This window comes from Hevea brasiliensis, unplaced genomic scaffold (genome assembly GCF_030052815.1).
Source record: "Hevea brasiliensis isolate MT/VB/25A 57/8 unplaced genomic scaffold, ASM3005281v1 Scaf62, whole genome shotgun sequence".
Lineage (NCBI taxonomy): Eukaryota > Viridiplantae > Streptophyta > Magnoliopsida > Malpighiales > Euphorbiaceae > Hevea > Hevea brasiliensis.
Genome location: NW_026615162.1, coordinates 67,761 through 88,466, shown reverse-complemented (window position 1 = coordinate 88,466; position 20,706 = coordinate 67,761). Strand labels below are relative to the sequence as shown.

Below are 20,706 nucleotides of genomic sequence, written 5' to 3'. Positions count from 1 at the left end.
TCTTTTCCTGTAATTCTTTGTTTCTAGATTCTACGTTATACCTCGGGAAATATAAGATTACCTCAGTTAGTGTCTTGATTTTCGTGGAGTACATGTAAATGTGAAATAGAGTTAGTAGACATGTGAGGTCTATCATGAGGATACGTACTCCAAGAAATGTTATATTTTGTCGATGGGTTTAAATGGTGTGCCCATTTAGTACAAGGCACGAGTACATAAAAGTGAGTCTTGAAAGTCTGATTTGCCTAGATAAGGATGAGGATACCATTGTGATCATCGGTGGATGACCCGATGCAGAATAAGTTTATGATAATAGAAGATTCAAGAGAGATAAGAGATTAAGAGACCTAGTCGCTAGGACGATCGTAGTAACTATACAATATTCTCGATGTCCGCCTGTAAGGCTGCATTATAGTACCGATATGAGATTATTGTGTAGAGCTGCGTACTTCCCTGTAGTGCTTATGATGAGGATGTTTGCAGGCAGTCTCTGTTTTGGTACAGTAATACCATAACAGAGTTCTATATCTGCAGAGGAGTTGGGAACTCCTAGTTAGGGGTCTAGAGTTAGAATATCGAGAGGTCACAGTGGGGTGATAACTAGAGTCAGTGACTCAGTTACCCTAGCATGAGCTAGAGTTACAATAAGAATTGCCATCAGACCAGGTTTCGGATTAGTTGCAAAGTAAAGGTGACACCTATAGAGTGAGATTATCTAGTATTCAGTATGGAATTTTGGATGGTTTTTGCAGTATGACAAACATTTGGTTAGAACTTAGTGAGAATAGTATACCTTGTGTGTATCAGTATGAAATAAAGTACAACCCTACTACCTAGGGAAAGTCGGAACTATGAATTGATGATTCACAGAGCTATAATATGATAGGAGAGTCATTAATTTGACATGGTTTTGGGCAAGGTGGTAAATGTAGTATCTTTGTTGCAGCAAGTTAGGGTATAGTCCTATCTTTTCAGAAGGGATCGAAAGTTATTACTAATAATGGTGACCCACAAAATAGTACCCTGGATGGGATGTAGAGTGTGGTAGAGAGTAGTTGGCTCGGGTATCCTGGAGAGGATACAAGTTCCATTATAGGAATCATATATAATCAGATCACGATGGATGTAAATCCTCTGAATTGGATGACGGGTTTGGGTGCCCGAAATCTTAAGTTTTGGAATTGAGTAAACATGGAAAATAATAATAATAATAATAAAAATAATAATAAATAAAATTACCGCAGAATCGGTTCGAGGTAGTAAGGGTATTATGTAAGCTAAAGGATAAGAATAGAAATCATACGATAAAGGTATGACTGCAATTTCCTGAGTTCCTTTCTGACTTCATATTGTTCAAACAGTAGTATAATCTAATTATAATAGTGTTAAGAGTAATAAATTAGCGAAGATAAATCACAGAAGAGTTATGCAGACCCCAGACGGAGGGATGTGGAGTTTGCATGGGGCTTACTATGTATTCTCAAGATTTCTCCAATGAAGGGAGTCATGAGATTTGGAAAGAAGGGCAAGTTGGCACCTCGGTATATTGAACCTTTTGAGGTTACTGATAGAGTTGGAGCAGTTGCCTACCGGTTGGAGCTACCACCCAACCTTTCTCACGTTCATCCCGTGTTTCACATCTCTATGCTCAGGAAATACATTCCCGATCCTTTTCATGTACTACAGTCGGATGTAATAGAACTAAAGGAGAACTTGACATTTGAGGAGCAACCTGTAGCCATAGTGGACTACCAAGTGAGATAGCTAAGATCAAAACAGATCACTTTGGTTTATGTTTTGTGGAGCACGATCGATGGAAGAGTGCACTGGAGTCGAACGGGACATGCGTAGCAAGTACCCTTTATCTGCTCAATGTGTAATCATGTACTTTATTACGCTTGTGTAAAATTCGAGGACGAATTTTCTGTAAGAGGAAGAATGTAACACCCTGATTTTTATATATTATTATTGGGCTTCGTAGGTATCCTCAATTCGCGGAAATTCGCGGTTGTCCGGATCGTGAATTTCCGGCGATGCAGACTCTGGAAAAGTCTCCGAATTGGATCGAGGTTTTGGCTACCCCACCATTGTCGGGCATCCCGAGCGTTCAAGTCGGAATCGGCAAAGGTAAACCCGAGCCTTGCTTTTTCGTAATTTTCTAGTGCTTAAATAGGATTAAAAATTCATAAAATATTCGTGGTAGCTTAGAAAATTACGATTCTTTTTGCAATAGCTTAGTAATATTTCTAAGGACCGCGGGGCAGAGTTTTATAATTTTTAGAGCTTATTTGAGCAGTTTTTGCAAAAATGATCAATTATAAGGACTAAATTGAAATTTTACATATTGTGATGAATGATTGATTTGATGGGCCCAGGAGGGGCTGTGTGATGTGATTGAGTTGTGGATATATGGATTTTGAGTATAGAAGTGTGTTTTGAACCCTTTTGCAGGTTGGGTAGGTCCTAGGTATAGGGGAGACTCTGCCGGATTTTCGGCACGACTTAGGACGTATTGGTCTTTTTCTTTGTTTGTATTGAGTCAGATTGTATTAAATAATTGTAATATAATTGTCAGGTGAGCCGGGACAGCCTTCTTCCTCCGCCCAGCCGCCACAGTGATTGTCGTCAAGTCTGTGAGTAGAATATTAATTTTAATTGTAATTTCGATATTATTATATGTTCAAGCATGCCCATGCATCACTTATATGCATATATTTATGTAGTTAAACTCTAGGCACGATTTATGTTGCATTCATAACTGTTGATGTGCCATGGATGTTGTTGTGGTAATTTGGAGCAGTGTGCGTGCGTTGGCGTGCGTGTGATGTGGTGTGGACTATGGATAGGACGGGGTAGTCACGGCTTGAGTAATTCGCTGGGACCCGATCCTTCGAGGGGTTGTCTCGGGTTGCGTTATTCAGGGGGACCCTCGATTTGGTTATTAAGTGGAAGTCCGAGCTTGAGTAATTCGCTGGCACCAGGTTGGATTTAAGAGAGCTGTATAGGGGATCAGCTCCCATATGTTATGATTGATACTACAGGGTGTGTGAGTGCTCCAAATTACCTTTTTGATGTTATGATGTGAAAATGTTGTGTATGTTGCATTTCACTCTACAGGTTGCATTAGTTTCAGATAGTTATAGAGATTATAGTTAAGATTGATATTTTACTCTCTGAGTCGAACGCTCACTCCTGTTCAAAAATTTTTACAGGCCACAGGAGGATATTTTGTTACAGTTTTAACTTTGCCTTTTTACCTCGCAGTTGTTTATCAATATTGTGTAATTTTAATTACTCCTAGAATTTCCGCATGTGTTAGCGATAATTATTTGAAATTGGTGTAATATTATATTCATGTTGGACTGTAAACTTAATATTTTAAGTACATTTGATGGATTGGATGAGGGCTGAGCTCCCATTTATTATTATGTTGATGAGTATGTGGAGGGTGAGTGAGCTCCCCAATGGATTGTTTATTGTGTTTACAGTGGGTGAGTGAAAACTCAGTTGGAAAGTCCATTTTATGGTCGGACTGTCAGTTTGTTTTCTTGATATTGGGCCCAAATGGGCCTTAGAGTTGGGTTAATGAATAGTTAAGGCTACTACTACGGGCCTCGGGGCTTCAGTGTCCTAGTCTGGTCAGCCCATAGGTTGGGTCGTGACAAAAATTATCGTTAGGAGCATGTTAACACCCATAATAAGTCTCTCAACGCAAGCAAGATTATACTTAACTCAGTAGATTAGAGATATATATGATTTACTACACAAAAACTTTTGAGAAAGTAGAATCAATCGTAAATCTTTAAAATTCAATTAAAGTGCTAATTATCAATATTTCTACATCTAAATTAAAAAATGGTCTATTATTACTAACGTTTGTACAGGTTAAATTATGAATCATATAATGACTCTTATCTACTGGTGCTTGTATGGGTATTTATTGAAAATTTTTAAAATATAATTATTTTATATATAACCATCATATTATAATAAATTTTATATAAATCTGATTATACGAGCATATTCATTTGTACATATTCTCTTTTATATTCTCTTCTCCTTTCCCCCGTTTCCTTTTCTTCCTTTTCAGTGGTCCCTCGGAGCCCACAATATACTAATGCTTAACCGTGTGCTACCAATTTTTCCTTGTGTAGGGGTTCATGTATAAATAAATACGTATGTCAGACAAATATATATATATATATATATATATATATATGTATGATTCTATGTGATCGGTCCAATGTCGATGCTTCAATTATTTTTATTTTTTGTTTATATATTTATTTATGAAACTTAAAAATCTATGGAAGCCGATACCCACAGGGAAAGAGATGAGGTGGCACATAGTCTAACCAAGCCAATAGAATTCAATTCTATCATCGTCATCATCATCTCTTGCATATGGATGTTGGTGGAGGAGATGCGCGCTTTTCAATCATTTTTATTTTATTATTAATGCAGTGGTTGCAATTCAAAATATATATATAAAAAAATTATTATTTATTATTATTATTATTAATAATTTTATTTCCATCATGTGTAATAAAAACCCAAAAATCTCTTGGATATCTATCTTGACTAATCTAGAGATTCTAGTGCACCTGATTTTGAGGTAACCTTCTTATCTTAATAATTCTCTTTCTAAACCAGTCAAACTATTATTTTTTAAAAAAAGAGTGTACAGACACGCAGATTACAGATCATATGCTTTATTCATATTAGAGTCAAAGTATAAGAAAAATGAAATTAATTGTAAGCCGATATGTCAATATATTAAAATTAATATTTAATTATTTGATAAATTATTTAAAATTAATTTTTAAATAATTTAAATATATGATTAAAAAATGTTTAAAAAAATTTAATTTATTAAAATGATTAAAAATAATATAATTAATTTATATAATTGTTAAAAAGATAATGCTAATAATTTTAATTATTAGATAATAAAATCTTTTACTTGATAAAAAATAATTTTAAAATAAGCATATAATTTATAAGTACTTTTAAAAGATAAATTACACGTTCACTTATTTATAATTTTTGATTTATAAGTAAATTTAATTAATTTATAAATCAAATAAAAAAAATATATCTTTCTTATCATTTAAATCAACTCTTGAAACTTGATTGTAAACTTTATTTGCAATTAGGAAATAAAAATTTTTGTCCTAAAAAAAAAGATAATTTTACTTATTTTTCTATTACATTTAAAGTAGCAAAATAACAAGTTGAAGAACTTTTTGAGGCGCTGATAGATAATGAGAATAAATTTATTGTCTTATTAACAAAAAGTATACAAACACATCATCAATGTAAAATTAAAAAAAAAAAAAAAAAAAAAAGACCTATTCAAAGAGTATATGTAAACACCAGGCAATTGTTCTTGATTTTGTGGAAATCATGAGGCTGCTATTTTCTCAAACAGAACCAGCCTATTATCAGCCAATCTTGAGTTATATGCAGATCTTTTATACTCAAACCATGTAAATTCTTTGTACAAGCTTTCCTCCTCTTCCTTTATCAGTGGGGGCAATGGAGCTATTTTCTCACTCAAAGGTGGTCCACCAAAATATATCATCGAAACTCTGGATCTCATGCTGTTTGCCAAAACCCTATGCCTCACACTTTTAAACCTCCCATTTGTCATCACCTATACCAACACAAACAACCATTGGTAAAATTAACTAACCTCTTTAGCTCAGAACTTTAGGTAAATGGAATCACCAAGGCTGTATGTTACCTGCAAAGAGTCACCAACATTGATGAAAAAGGAGTTCTGATCAGGTGGGACTGAAATCCAGTTGCCATTCTCAAGAGAGATTTGGAGGCCTGATGTGTTGTTGGATCTCAGCACAGAAATAATTTGTGGGTCTGTATGCTCTCCAAAGCCAATCGTATTGTTAGAATTCAGAGTTTGAATCCCAGGTCCTGGACATGGAATTGGAGGGTAATGATTTAGCCTAAAAACAGAGTCACTCTGTTCGTCCATCAAAAGTTTACTGAACACAGTTCTTGGTTGGATCCTTAAACCATCAGCCATCATTTCAAGAATATCACATGCCATCTTTTTCACAGCTGATATGTAATCATTCAAAGCAGACCTGAAAGAAATTAAGAGTAAAGGAATCAAATTTTCTATAAAGAAAATAAAAATCGCCGAATCTGATTGATTTTGTTGTAATTTGTGTACCTAAACTCTTCTGGATTGCTCCCAAAAACTTCAAAGAACCTCTGCGAAAAGGAATCTTGATTGATGGTGAAGAGAAGGTATTCGATCCAGCCCACATCGCCGTTTGGTCCAATGCTTCTGTTACCATAGCCTAAGGGATTAGGAGGGCCTGCCTTCTCCTTCTCAGAAAGAGGTAATGAGAAGAAGCTGAGAGCTTCAGATTCAAGCTTGGAAATGAATTCCACAGGGACTCCATGGTTGACAACCTTGAAGAATCCAAGTTCCTCACAGGCCTTAACAAGGAAGTGTTTGGAGTCGGTTTTAGAGAGGTCTATTATGGGGACTCCAGAAAATAATGTGGTGGGTTTGCAGTTTCTTATACATGACAACTGTTCAATAGCTGGTTTGGACACGACCTCCATTGTTGTTTCTGTTCAAGTATTGGATTTGGGCAAATTTTGAAGAGCAGGGGAAGGCTTTCTCGTAGGGAGAGAGAGTTGAAGAACTAGCTTTGTATTGAATCTGAGGTTGATTCTGGACTATTTATAGAGTGTGTATGTAAGAGGAAATTGAAATTAAAAAAAAAATATTATTATTATTTTTTTTTTTGAGTTTCCATAAATTTCCTGTATTTTATTAAAATTAATTATTTAATGTCATTTTTATTTTATATATATATATATATATATATATATATATATCCAATTAAAAGATTTTTATGTTCTTAAAATAAGCTGATTAATATGTTTTTTTTGTTTTGACAATATTAGATAGAAAGATTTAAGAGTTTGAATTTGTAAAATAAGACATATTTTAATTGAATTAAAAAAAAATAAAAATAAGTAGGTAATTTTAATAAATTTTAAAAACTTAATAATTTATTTTGTTTTAATAAGATATTTTTGGCTACGCCAAGTTCATGTGTATCACTATTCATTGACTGGACTTCATTTGCATGCGCAAATAGCATTATCTAATAGGTTATTGGTCTTATTCGAAATTATAACCGGTGATTTCAATTCATTATTTGAATCAAAATAAAGAAATCGATTCTCCAATATATATATATATATATATATATATATATATATATATATATAGATCTTAAATTGTACTTGACCGTCTGTGAGATTTTTATATTTCTATTTGAACATATTAAAATTTTTCACAATTTTATTTAAAAATATAAAATTGAATAGTACAGCTCCAAGCAACTGATAATAAAAATAATAATAAATAATTATTTATTTTTATATTTTAATAAAATTAATTATTTAATTATATTTTAAAAAGATATTATTTAATTCTTGTCATTTATTTTTATTAAACTATTTGACATTTTCGTCAAATTTTCTGTTAGTAATATTAGACAAACTATTATTTAATCTTTTTATTTTAGTAAAACTAATAATTAATCCCTATATTTTAAAAAATATACTATTTAGTCATTATATTTTATTTATGTTAAACTATTTAGTCCTTCCATTAAATTTTCTATTTAGTTAATTCCTGCATTTTGAAAAATACTATTATTTAGTCCTTTTATTTTGTGAAATTAGTTAGTTAGTTTATGTATTTTGAAAAATATATTATTGAATAAAAATAAAAATTTTGATATGTGAGAACTAAATATGAATTTTTTTTAATTTCCAATTATTTGGACATCATTTTTATATTTTCTTTATTTGGAAATAATTTTTCCTGATTATTTAGAAATTTAAAGAGATTAATTGACTTTTTTATGTAGACAACTTATACTATTTTAATTGACAGATGAAAATAAAAAGAAAATGAGAGGGAGAACGGTGTGGGCATAGAAAAAAAGAAACATAGAGAGAGAAATAAGGGAGAAAAAGAGAGAAATAAGAGGAGAGGATTATGGTTGTTTTGGTATATAAAATAATCATGAAACTAAATAATTAACGGAGTTAAATTATAAGGACTAATTAACGTGTATTTCAAAAATATAAAGACTAACTAATTAGTATTATTAAAATAGAGGAACTAATAATAGGTTGACCAATTTGACTAACAGAAAAATTGACGGATGGACTAAACAGTTTAACAGAAATAAAATACAGAGACTAAATAGGGTATTTTTCAAAATGCAGGAACTAAGTAGTTAGTTTTATTAATTTACCCATTATTTTTTATATCTAAATTACCCTAATAATTTTTCTTATTTTTCTGTTATCTTCCCTTATTTCTCTCCCTCCATATTTCTTTTCCTTATATCCACATCCTTCTCCCTGTCATTATTTCTTTGTGTTCATCATTAATAAAAATAATATAAGTTATTTACATAGAAAAAGTTAAATAAGTTTGCCTAAGTTTCTAAGTAATTAAGAGAAATTATTTCTCAACAGAGAAAACAAAAAATGATGTCTAATAAATTGAAATTTAAAAAAAAAAAAAATATATATATATATATATATAAAGTTAGATTTAGTCCTCACGTAGCAAAATTTTTTTTTTATCCAAGAATAATTTTACTTTAAATGAAAGCTTAATTTTCATGAAAGCTAAATTTTTTTTACATGAAAGCTTAATTTTCATGATTTTATTTTTATTTTACTTTTTAATTTTGCTTTAAATCTCTGAAATTTAACTCTCTAAGTGTTTAAATTTATTCTGTTTCATATTTAGCTTTCACTAAAAATATTTTAACTCAAATTTCTAAAATATTTTCATATATTTAAAATTTTATTTTATATATATTTTTTATTTTTCATTTTTTTGTAACCATTTAAATTTATGTATAAAATAAATTATAGGATTAATTCATTATTTCTTTTGTAATAAAAATTTTTTTATAATCAAGTGAGCAAAATATCGGTATAAATATATTTTGTACGCAAAAAAGAAGAAAGTAAACAAACAGTGAGAATATGGGGAATTGACACTCTAACTATTAAGAGTTTGTTTAATATTATTTTTTATAATTAATATTGAGAAATGTACTTTTTTTTAAAATATATTATTTAAAAAATATTAAAAATTAATTTAAAATTAAATTTAATAAATTTTAATTATAAAAATAAGAATAAAATATTTTTTTTAACGATATTAATATAATGTTTCTTTAAAAAAAAAAACTTTTTGGACTTCAAAATCACAGTGTTGAATAGGCATTATAAATAGCGGAAAACATAAATTAAATTATAAAGAAAATAATAATTTTTCTTTCAATATAAAATTTACCTTTTTTATAATTTCACTCAATCAAGTCCATGTTAATAGCTAGCGAAGAGAAGAGACAAGTGAATTATCATAATTTAAATCAATATTACTCTTCAGAATTGACTCATCAAACTATCCAATTTCATAATTATTGTACAAAAATAAAGGTTTCTGGTAGAAACAGAAATAAAAAGAGAAGAAATCCAATGAAAAAAGGGAAGAAAACACAAGAAAAAATATAGAGAGAGGATCTCATTTGATAGCATCAAATCATACAATGAATTTCATAGTTCCATGAAGCAGCTTCTTATATGAAAATGGTCAAAATCTCCCAAAAATAAGTGGCATTCACTATTCCACTTTAGGATTAAAAAGTCAGATTTTATTCCTCCGAACAGACAGACCCGACAAGCTTATCGCATTCATAAGGACATTAATGGTCACATCCAATCGACTCTTTTAGATTTTCGCACTTATCCTTTCTTTCTTTGGTTTTCAATTAACACACTTTCTTTTTTAATAAAAAATATGGTTTTTCCCCCTTTATTTAATTAATGAGAAATATTTACAAACTTGAATTGAACATTCAGTGGACTAAAATAAGAATTCGTAATGTATGAGATAAATTTATTTAAATTTAAATTAATTATTTCTAAAATGTTAAAGGGGATTAGCATTTTTTTTAATTTTTTGTTTTTATTTGAAATTAAAAAAAAATAGACGAGTTGAAAGGAGGAGACTTCAGTGACAGTAATACTGAGATGCCGTCAAGGTTCTCCCATTTGGTTGTCGGTCAATTACATCATCCCGTTGTTATCATGTGTTTCGTCCAATGAATATGCCTGCGATGCGACCGCTTCATTTTCTCAACGAATTTCCACCTTCTTCACTTTTCCCTAAAATTTAAACTGCTTAATTTTTTTTTAATTTATATTTAATTAAAATTATTTAAATAATTTACAAATTTTATAATTAATTTAATGATTTTTATTATTTAACACGAAAATTTATTAAAATTTGATGTGTTTGAATAAAATTTAATCATTTTCTATTCCATAAATACCGATGAATTTACTAATATGTAATGATGAGTTTCACTATAAGATTTTATGTAATTTAATAAAAATATTTTTTATGAAAATTATTTTTTAAAAAAATATTTTTAATAAAAATAGTAATATTAAATTTATGATATGTATTTATATTATACATATATAAATATTTTTATATTTTAATAAAATTATTAAAATTACGTTGACTATTTTGAAGCAGTTCAAACATTAAAACAAACAAAAATAATTTTTAGGAAAATAATTTCTGTAAAATAAATAGACTCTAATTAAACTCTTCTATTATGAATTTTTATTTTTGTAAAATTGATAGTTGATTATTAAGCTAATAATAATTCATTGTCAATAGTTCATTGTCAATGTGGATGGATTGATGTATTTAAAATATCACCAACAATTTTTTTTTTAAAGATAAAATTTGACAATTCATTAATAAGAATAATAAGATGAGTGTAATATAATATTCTCATAAGAAAAAATATAAATATAAATAATTAAAATATTTTATTTAGGAATGATATGGATAAATAGAATAACCTTTCAGGTAGTAACTGTTCTTTTGTTTTTTGGACGACTAAAAAAATCTTCTGCAATACTGTCTTTCGGGAACTTGTTACTTCTATAATCCATAGAAGATATTAAACCACCAAATATTAATGAAGGAACAGGCCGCAGTATTGAATTTTACTGATAGAAGATTATTACCTATACTTGAGTCTCTAACAAAAAAAAAAATGATCTAAGCTATATTTTGAATTGCCAAATAACCCATTTAAATATTAAAAAAAAAAACTTGACTCAATATTAAAAAGAGAACCTCATATCTGTTTATAAAATATATAATCTAAAGAGAGAAATTCAGATTTGTTCTAAATGAACACAGATTTGAGAGTTTATTAAAAGTAAAAACTAACAAAAAAAAAACAATAAAAGGAAAAAGAAAAACAATGTAAGGGTAGCCATCATTGAGAAATTCACCGGTGGTTATCAAAAAAAGAGATTTGAAAAGGAAAAAAAAAAAAAAGAGAGGAGAAAGGAGGAGAGGAAGAAGGAGAATGATCCACCAACGATTTATTTTGAAATGATAAAGAAGTCTTAGAGATATAAAATTACTAGTTTAAATTTTTAAGTTAAATGATTTATTAATATAATATTATAACCTCTCAAATTAAAGGGTTAAAAATTCAAATCTTAAAGACTCAATACAAAATAGAGTAAATATGTATTTATTTACTCTTTAAATTTAATAAATATTTATCGTGTGAATATATATTAGAGATATAAAATTATTATGAAAATATATTAAAAATATAAAATTATTCTTAAATCTCTATCAATATTACTAAGGTAGTAAGTTGCAATCTTTCAATCTATTTGATAGTTGACATTGAGTACGAAGCTACAAAATTATGCAATATGAAAACAAAAAACTCAATGTAGATGAACTGTTTCTGAAAATCTAACCCATCAATTAAATAAAAGACTAGGGCTTGAAAACTTGCACTAATCATAGAGGTCAAAGGTTAGATTGTGATTAGTCACATCAAATTAAATATGGTCAATGAATGAGCTGGTGCCGGAGGTGACCCAAGTTATAGTAATGATGCTAATTCTATGCACCTACACTCCACTTTCAATTATATATCCCCTCAAAGTTTCAACCACAATATGAGGTCTGCTTACCATCTTGGATTCTGAGGGACCCTCTTAACTTCTGAAGGATTTTCAATACCCTCTCAAAATAGTTTTTGAGTACCAGCAGTAGGCTTAGAGTTTGCTTCTTGTGCAGAATTTGAATCAATAGCAACAGATGTCTTATTCATTATGCTGTGATATCTTCATTGGATGCTATGCAGGTTGATAATTACTTTTAAAATAATGTTTAATGTTTTAATTAAAATTAAAATATTATTTTTTATTTATATTATTTAATATATAAATGTTCATTTTATATTTAATAATTAAATAAATAATTATTTTTTATTAAATATTTTTATTTTAAATTATTATATAAATAATTAAATATTAATAATTAATATAATAATTAAAAACTAGTAGAATAATTAATATCAACCGGGGTGATAGAGATTGAAAATGTCATTATTTTCACAATCACATCCTTTACACATATGGGCTTCTAGAAAATTACATATGAAATGTCTTATATAGAGGCAAGTCCCATCTGCAATGAATGTATGAACTGGAATCTTTTCATGCTTCACCATGAGCTTTAGCCAATAGGATTATAGTCATTTTCAAAGAGATAAAAGTTTTGAATTCCAATTTTAATTAAAGTTAATTATATTAAAAATATTCTCATTGGCTGGCCCCTTAATTAAAAAATAAAATTAAATATTTAATGAGTTAAAACTGATAAAACTATAAATTATAAATAATATTTTAAAAATAATAAAAAATTTTAACTTATATTTAATAATTCATAATGAATTGAAAGTTAATGATAGTTTATAACTTAAAAATTACAAAATAAAATATAGAATTATAAAATATTAAATTACAAGTTTGAATTTATTTTTAATATATATCTAAAAAATTATAAAAATATGTAAATATTCATATTATTTTGAATTTAAGTAAATAATTTTTTAATTAAAAAAGGTTTTAAATTTGATGATTTTCTTTGCCTTAACTGTAAAGCTGTTGGTCTAGAAAAGAAAATTCTATGTAAGCTATTGATAGGGTATAGGTACAATCTCCAAGTGAGGACCCATTTTGATATATGATATAAATGATTGGAGGGAAGATACAGACTCAGACATTGATTGATCATTGGATCCAATCAAACAAAACTATTCTGCATTTAATTTTATAAAATATTTTAAAATTATTTATTTTAAATATATTAGATTAATATAAAAGAGTATATCTTTAAAATTACTAAAAAATTTAATTTTAATATATGAAAAATAGAATTATTGGATCCAATGTTGTATTGCCAATTGCATGCCCCACTGGTCATTAATTCCCTTCTCCACTCCAACAATTATAAGCATATTGTCAATCATCTACTATAAGCAACTAAATTTGATTGATTAATTCATAGAATGTAATTAAATGAAAATGATATAATCATTTTACCATAAATTAAAATCGACTTTGCAATGAATATTTCACCGTTAATTATTTGATTAAAAAATATATCCTAAGGTTCAATTAACCAAACCATACCGATCCACCATCAATCTCTATTAACTAGTACAGGAAGATATACTCATCATATGTCTACAAGATTGCTCATCTCTTTTCAACAAAACCACAAAGGAATTAAAGATGTGAACAAATCCAATGGCTCACCTCACCATGAATATTTCAGTTGTTATAATAGTAAATAGCCCACTGAATCAAGAATATTTCAATTCTTGCAAGAAACACATGCGCAGGAATATTTCAAATGGCTCATCATGAATATTTCAATTGTTATAATAGTAAATAGCCCACTGAATCAAGAATATATCAATTGTTGTAAGAAACACATACGCAAGAATATTCAACTCTTGCAAGAAGCACATACTGTACATCAACCAATCATTAGATGGATTCAAGCAGATGATTAGCACTATAGAGATTCAATAAAAGCTGCCTTTTTTTTTTTTTAATCTTTTTCTCTCCTTCTTCTATCATGGAAGAAGAAATGTAAGTCATAGGTAAGACAATCTTCAATAATTAGATTGCAGTTCTTCCAGCTGTTCCGATATTCCACCCTCTCTCCTTTTCCCTTTGATTCCTGTTCTGCTGAGTATCCTTCATTCCTGCTCTTCTACCATTGCCTAGCAATACCCTATGCCCCATCTTCCCCCTACTTCCAATGGAGATCCTAACCTTCTCCGTCCCAACATTTATTCCTCCTTTTCTTAGATGTTGCTGTGCTGGAGATTTCATCTGAACTTTCTTTTGAAGGCTTCGTCTCAATATGCTGCTTAGCTTTGTAGTGCCTTGTTTTATTGCTTTAGGACTGTTGCAATGTGTTTGCTCTGGCAAGCAGTTAGCTTCAGACTCTCCTGTATCTTCTTTCATATCATCATTGCATAATGACAATGGAGGAAATGGCGGTGCTAGTTGTGCTAAACCTCGCATACTTGGTAGGGGAATAAGTGAGGTGCGCCTTGGAGCTGGAGCTATTGAGATCCGTTGTGCTGTTGTGCAAATTGAGGCTCTGCCAGTTCTTTTTGGTAATGCTAGTTGTTCAGTCATCTCTGGGTTGTTTTCTTTTTCTGTGGGATCGATACACTTGGCAATGCCACTATCCGTTAAAAGGGGACATGTAGGTTTGTTGCTGTTGTTCTCCATAAGTGGTTGACTGGAATTTAGTTGATCGCTGCCCATTACAGTAGTTTTAGGTTCATTGCAATTTTTGTTACTTCCTAATAGTCGGTTTGCAAGTGGCGGCCTCGGTGGTGCACTATTTTGCTCATCCTGCTGCAGTTTCATTTGTTGTTGCTGTTGCTCAGCTATCTTTAAGTCCACATGCTGACGTGCTAGCTTCCTTTCAATTAGCAGTTGTGACTCCAGCTCCTTCACCTGCAAAAACAACACAAAAATTAATATAACTAAGACAATGTAAGGTCATACAGTTGGCATGACTTCTGCTCAAAAAAGGAAAAGGTTATATGAAAGGCATGAATACAAAATTATGAACATTTTAAAGCCAAATTGGAAATGAGTTTCCAATATGTTACCTTTTCTTGAAGGTTCTTATTTCTGAGGTCTTTTTCTTTCATCTTCAAGTCCAATCCGTGGATTGTTTCCTCCATTTTCTTGATCTGAATATCTTTGCTCTTCAAGTCTTGTTTTGATTTTTCAGCCTTAGAAGTGGTAGAATTAAGATTTTTCGTAAGCAGAAACTCATAGAAAAATGACAACAATACATAAAAATTTTCGTGAAAATAGAGCAATCCTAATCAGTTGTACCATCTGTTTGTGTCTCAGAAGTTCAGTAGTGTCCAATTGCCTTTTGCAGGACCCAACTCAATCCCTCTAACTCTGGTTGCAAAGTTCAGTGAGCATAGGGTCTCACCCAGGTCATTCTCATTGGGACTTATCTGTACAAACATTAGTGTCTTTGAATCTCCTCCTAACCAATATAAATCCATTTGTCAGGCTTCTCATTTTCATTCTGCATGGATAGCAATAGAATAGAACAAAAGAAAAAATAACAAACAAATTGGAATTTCGCAGCAATTACAAACTAGAATTATCATTGCACTTGTCCATGCTCTTTTACTTTCTTTGGGAAATGTAGAAAGAAATTTACCTAAGGAATCTTGAAGCAGGTGGGTGAGCTTGGAATTCCTACACAGCGGGGACACATTTTGAAAATTTCAGACTGAAGATGCATGTATTGGGTTGTTGATTTGCACAATCAAAAACAATAAAATAATAGCAAGTAAATAACAACCTGAATGGGATGTGAGGGCTTTTAGTTGCAAGAGCAGATATGACATCACCAAGTGCAGATAAGGATCTGTTGATATTTTGAGTTTCCTTGAGCCTCTCTCCCTGGGCTTCGGTCTTTGCTACTCGCTCGCTTCCTGCTAAATCAACCAACCATAACTTGCTCTTTGTACATTCCCCATTCAATAAATTCTCTCCTCTCACCATCACACAGTGAATGCTGTATCAAGAGAGAATTACATAGTAGCCTTTAGCACTTCTTCTGATCATATTTTATTATTTATGTAAGCAAATTTAGTGAACTTGGAATTCAAATGGTAATATGGGATTCACATACCAATGGGATCGGCTGCTTTGCTCGTTGGCATTAGTTGATCCAACTGCTCTTGCATTACTTCCAGTTTGTAAAACTTCCCAAGCCTCACTTATGCTGTTTACATGTGCTTCGACCAAGCCTGGGACATGATGCAGTCCTTCACCAACTTGTCTTATTTCCAGCCTACATTACAGTGAAAAGACTGTTTGAGAATTGTCCAGTTTCCCAAAAACAACAGAACTGTTAGAAAATTTATGCAAGAGAAAGAAAATTGCTTGCTTAGAAATCTTTGTTTTTCAATTTTCCTATGCAAAAGATATTATAAGAAACTGCAGTAGTTTTCCTTTCCAAGTTTACCTTTTAATATAGAGAACCATAAAATGGGGTTTTCTGAATTTGAGTTAAAACTAGAAAATTGTTTGCCAATTTTACTTCTTCAACTCTAGGGAAAATGTTTACCACTTTCAACGAGTAAATATATATTTTTTGCATTTTACAGGAAAAGTAAATAAAAAATATAGATGAAAATTGGAGAAGAAAAAAGGATTTTTTTTTCCCCCTCAAAGTAAACCCACCGTCAGCAATTAGTTTGAAGAACCCAAACAATTCCCACCTTTAGCGAACAGTAAGTGAAAATGTAGAATTGAACTTTCATATTAAACTAATCACTGGTATTGCTATATTCATAATCTTAAAGTTATGGAACTCTTCCAAAGGCATTGATGATGTCAATATTCCCTGCGAACTATTGCACAGAGTTGACAACAGACTTCAAGAAAACAGCAAAGAAATAAAGCCTTTGCTGTGTAATTTGTCCTCTTCTTGATTAATGACATTATCTATGCATTTATAAGCAAAATGGAATATGTCAATAATTGTCTAAAAAAGGAATCCTTAAGGTAAAATGTTCTAGGAACCCTAAGAAAGATAAATGACCAAGAATTTCAATCTTACCTCTTTGCAGCCAATCCTGGCTGTGAGACTGAACCAGCAAATCTCGTATTTGCTCATTATATACCTCTAAAACACTCACAGATACCTCATACCGAAAGAGCTTATGGCTCTCCTTAATTATGCGAAATATCTCCTCAAGAATCCTAAAGTTTACTCCACGAGCTTCTTCTGTACCCTCCATTGTAAACGTTTTCCCAGTTCCAGTTTGTCCATAAGCAAATATGCATGCATTATACCCATCCAAAACAGAGGTTGCAAATGGAGCAGTGCCTTCAAAAACATCAGCTAAATAAACAAGCAAAAACAAACAGGTTATTAAGCAATATCAAAAAGAACAGCTCAACAGCATGTATTGCAGCATTACTAAAAAATTTACTGGGAACTTCATACTGAGTTGCTATTACCTTGGTCTGCTTGTGGGCTAAAGACAGCATCAAACTTGAAGGTTTTTCTGGGAAGCCCATTTGAAGTTACAGTGAGCTCACTATCTTTAGCAGATTCGAAATCAATAGTCATTGAAGCACCCAATGAAAGTTCTTCAGCATTTAAAGGCCTACATCGGCAAAAGACCTTTATGTTTCCTGCAAGTAAGCATCAGTTTTCAGTAAACCTCTTTCATTTTCTAAGCTTCCAAATCCTATATACCAAAGCAAGCATACAGTTACCTTTCAACTCTAAAACCTTATTGTAGAGTTCCTTTCGTTCCTTGGCCCCTTCAATAAATTTAATCTTGAGATCTTCATGCAAATCTATTTGCTCCTTCACTATCAGAACATGAACAATTAATTAAGAAAATAAAGAAATAATCTTTAATATTTGTACTTAAAAATTAAGGTAAATTAATAATGTAATTTTAACCTACTCGTGGACTGTATAGTGGACCTCATTTCATCCATATCTGCAAGGCATTTCTTATATGCCAATGCCTCCTCTGATAGCTTTATGTGATCCATTTTCATAAGCTGTAAAATGGAACTTTAAAAACTAATATCATTCCATATCAATTTGAACATAGGGACATCTCCTGTCATAATTATTTTAGTACCTTCAATTTCCTAGTCATGTCCCTCAACGATGAAAACCAGCTGCTCTTCTCTTTCACTTGTCCCTCGATGGCAAACGCTACACAAACAATTATCATTTTAAAAAAATTTTAAAAAGAAAAAGTCTGAACTGATTACCAAAGAAAATAATGAAATTTCTTTACCCAAGGACCCAACATGCATAGACTTGCGCATAAGCTCATTTTGGAGCTCCTGTAAAGATTTCCAAGCATCTTGACATTCCCTATTCTTAAGTTGATTTTCCCTCTTAAGTTCCTCCAACGCACACCTCATCTGTGTTAGTTCCCTTTTCTGAAACTCAACATGTCTAAGTAGCTCCTGGGAATCTCCCTTCACTTCTCGGCCACCATTATCTTGCTATTTAACCATTTTGTTTAATTTTTGGGAAAAAGAAAAGAATTAAAGTCGGTCAAAGTTTTGTTTTCTTTTGGATCATAAAGCGAAGTTTAAAACATGATTAAAAGGTATTACTTTGGGTGAGTTGCATTCTGCCACTTGAGATATTCCCATTCGTTTCAACAATTGAGCTTCTCCAGCGTCTGATATTTGAATTTTGAAAAAGGTTGGCTAACTTCTAACTGAAAACATGAAGCAAGAAACGGGGCAGAAACCAAAAGGAACTAGTAAAATTGAACTTACAAGCAGAAGAATCTTTGGTTATAGAAATGCCACATATGATTGGGCTTCCAATTACTCCTTCAAACCTAATGGATAAGCCATCCTCACCATAAACACAAGTCTTTAGGTCAGATATAACCAGAGGCTTATTTGCATCTACTTCAGCATATACGTCTAGGCAGGAAACAGCCTACAAGCGTGATCAATAAACAGAAAAAGATTAAGCTATTATCTTAATTCTTCAGAAGGCATTCCATTTTGTCTCAGTTTCATAAATTCTCACCTTTTTCTGTTGTATAAAAACATCAAACACTCTCATTCCAGGAGGACCGTCTGTGAATACAATTTCCGCAAGATGCAGACTCACAGCATAATTCCCCGGCTCCAATCCAGAAAACCAGTATGAGAAGTTGCCAACACGAGCTGTTTGGTACAGAGAAAGACCATGTTCCTGTCCATCTCCAATTGTAGCGTTTGTCCTTACAGTATCACCACCTGAGAAACAATTGTCCTCCAAAAACTCCACACCATCCAAAACCACAGTCCCATCAGTGGATCCAGCATTGATGCTCACCACAGATAGACGGTTTTTTGGGAATTTCTCTTCCTTTGCTGGCTCCAGAAGGAGCTCCAAGGAAGATTCAGGAGACAATTCTCTGTCAAATTTTTGGCATATTGAAGAAAACTTTACAGATGGGGATTTATGGGTATCTTTGGTATCAGTAGCCTCGATGCCATTCTTTAGAGAGAGCTCAAAAGAACACTTGTACTTGTTCCCATCCGAGAATTCAGGGGAATCTCCACAGTTAGTCGTCGGTATGTCAGGGGAACCAGCGCAAATAACCAGATCAGGAGATGTTAAAGAAAAACCAAGCATGGAGCGACCTGGGAAGATATGTAGCATAGAGCTGAATCAAATTCCGGAAAAGGCACTACAAAATATCTGATAATTGAAGGCCGATTCAAGTGTAAACAAGTGGGAATTTGAAGACATTATACCTTCAATGGCATCATTGGCAACTGGGTGAACAAGCTTTTGAGCATCAACTGTTTCCAAGCTTTGAAAGGCTTGCCGAGAAGCACCTAAAACAAGAATCAAGTAAAAATGCACGCAGAAAAACTAAATTCAGGAAGAAATGAAGAATCATAAATGTACCATTATCTGGGTTGGCAGAAGAATCAGGATCCTCCATTGTGAAAGTTGAAGATCTCGGTTGGATGTCTACCACTAAGGGCCAAGTGAAGAAGAAATTAGAGAAGCAGAAGTAAGAGAAAAGACAGAAAGAAAAGGAGAAAGGAGAAGGTATTTACAGTGGCATGTGAGCAGAAGTGGATCATGCCATTGATGATGATGATCTTCCATTGGTGATTTGAATGTGTAATAATCTTAAGAGAAAAGGAGGAAATGGAAAGAAACATTCAATCTGCGTTGTGCAATTGAGAAAAGCTGACCGTTTGCTCTGTTTTGAAATTTGAAATTTGTGAACCGGCCACACTTCTTGTCCCTCGGCTTTCATGCTACTGCCCTCTCACTTCATATGGGGTAATTCTCCCATGCTTTGCTCTTACATTCCACTTCTTTTCTTTAACTTTAATTTATTATTAAAAAGATTTTAAAATTTATTTTTATTTCATAAAATTCCTTTAATTTTTTATAATAAATTTTTAAGTTAAAAAAATTAAATTATCATTTTATCTTTTTTATATAAAAAAAAATTACCGCATTTACCATCATTAGAATCTAATACAAATCATAATTATTTATATTCTAAAAAGATAGATGATTTATCCTCCACTGAAATATATTAAAACTGTATTTATAAACGTCATATTATAACTTAGATAGATTTTTTAATATGAAAGCTTACTATTACAAATTAAAAAGATTTTTTTTAAAATAAAAGTAAAATTTAGGGA

The 20,706-nt window shown here is 31.2% G+C and overlaps 1 protein-coding gene and 1 pseudogene across 1 annotated transcript; both read right to left on the bottom strand.

Annotated features, from left to right (window-relative positions):
• Positions 1–5,262: 5,262 nt before the first annotated feature.
• LOC110664292 (gibberellin 2-beta-dioxygenase 1-like) lies at positions 5,263–6,666 on the bottom strand. The gene is made up of 3 exons (XM_058142660.1): positions 6,197–6,666; positions 5,747–6,107; positions 5,263–5,656 (listed from the first exon to the last, which is right to left on the bottom strand). Exons 1-3 carry the CDS (start codon positions 6,595–6,597, stop codon positions 5,405–5,407), a joined length of 1,014 nt encoding a protein of 337 aa, XP_057998643.1. The 5' UTR covers positions 6,598–6,666; the 3' UTR covers positions 5,263–5,404.
• A 7,186-nt stretch (positions 6,667–13,852) lies between these two features.
• Positions 13,853–20,261, bottom strand: LOC110649788 (kinesin-like protein KIN-14Q; annotated as a pseudogene).
• Positions 20,262–20,706: the final 445 nt, after the last annotated feature.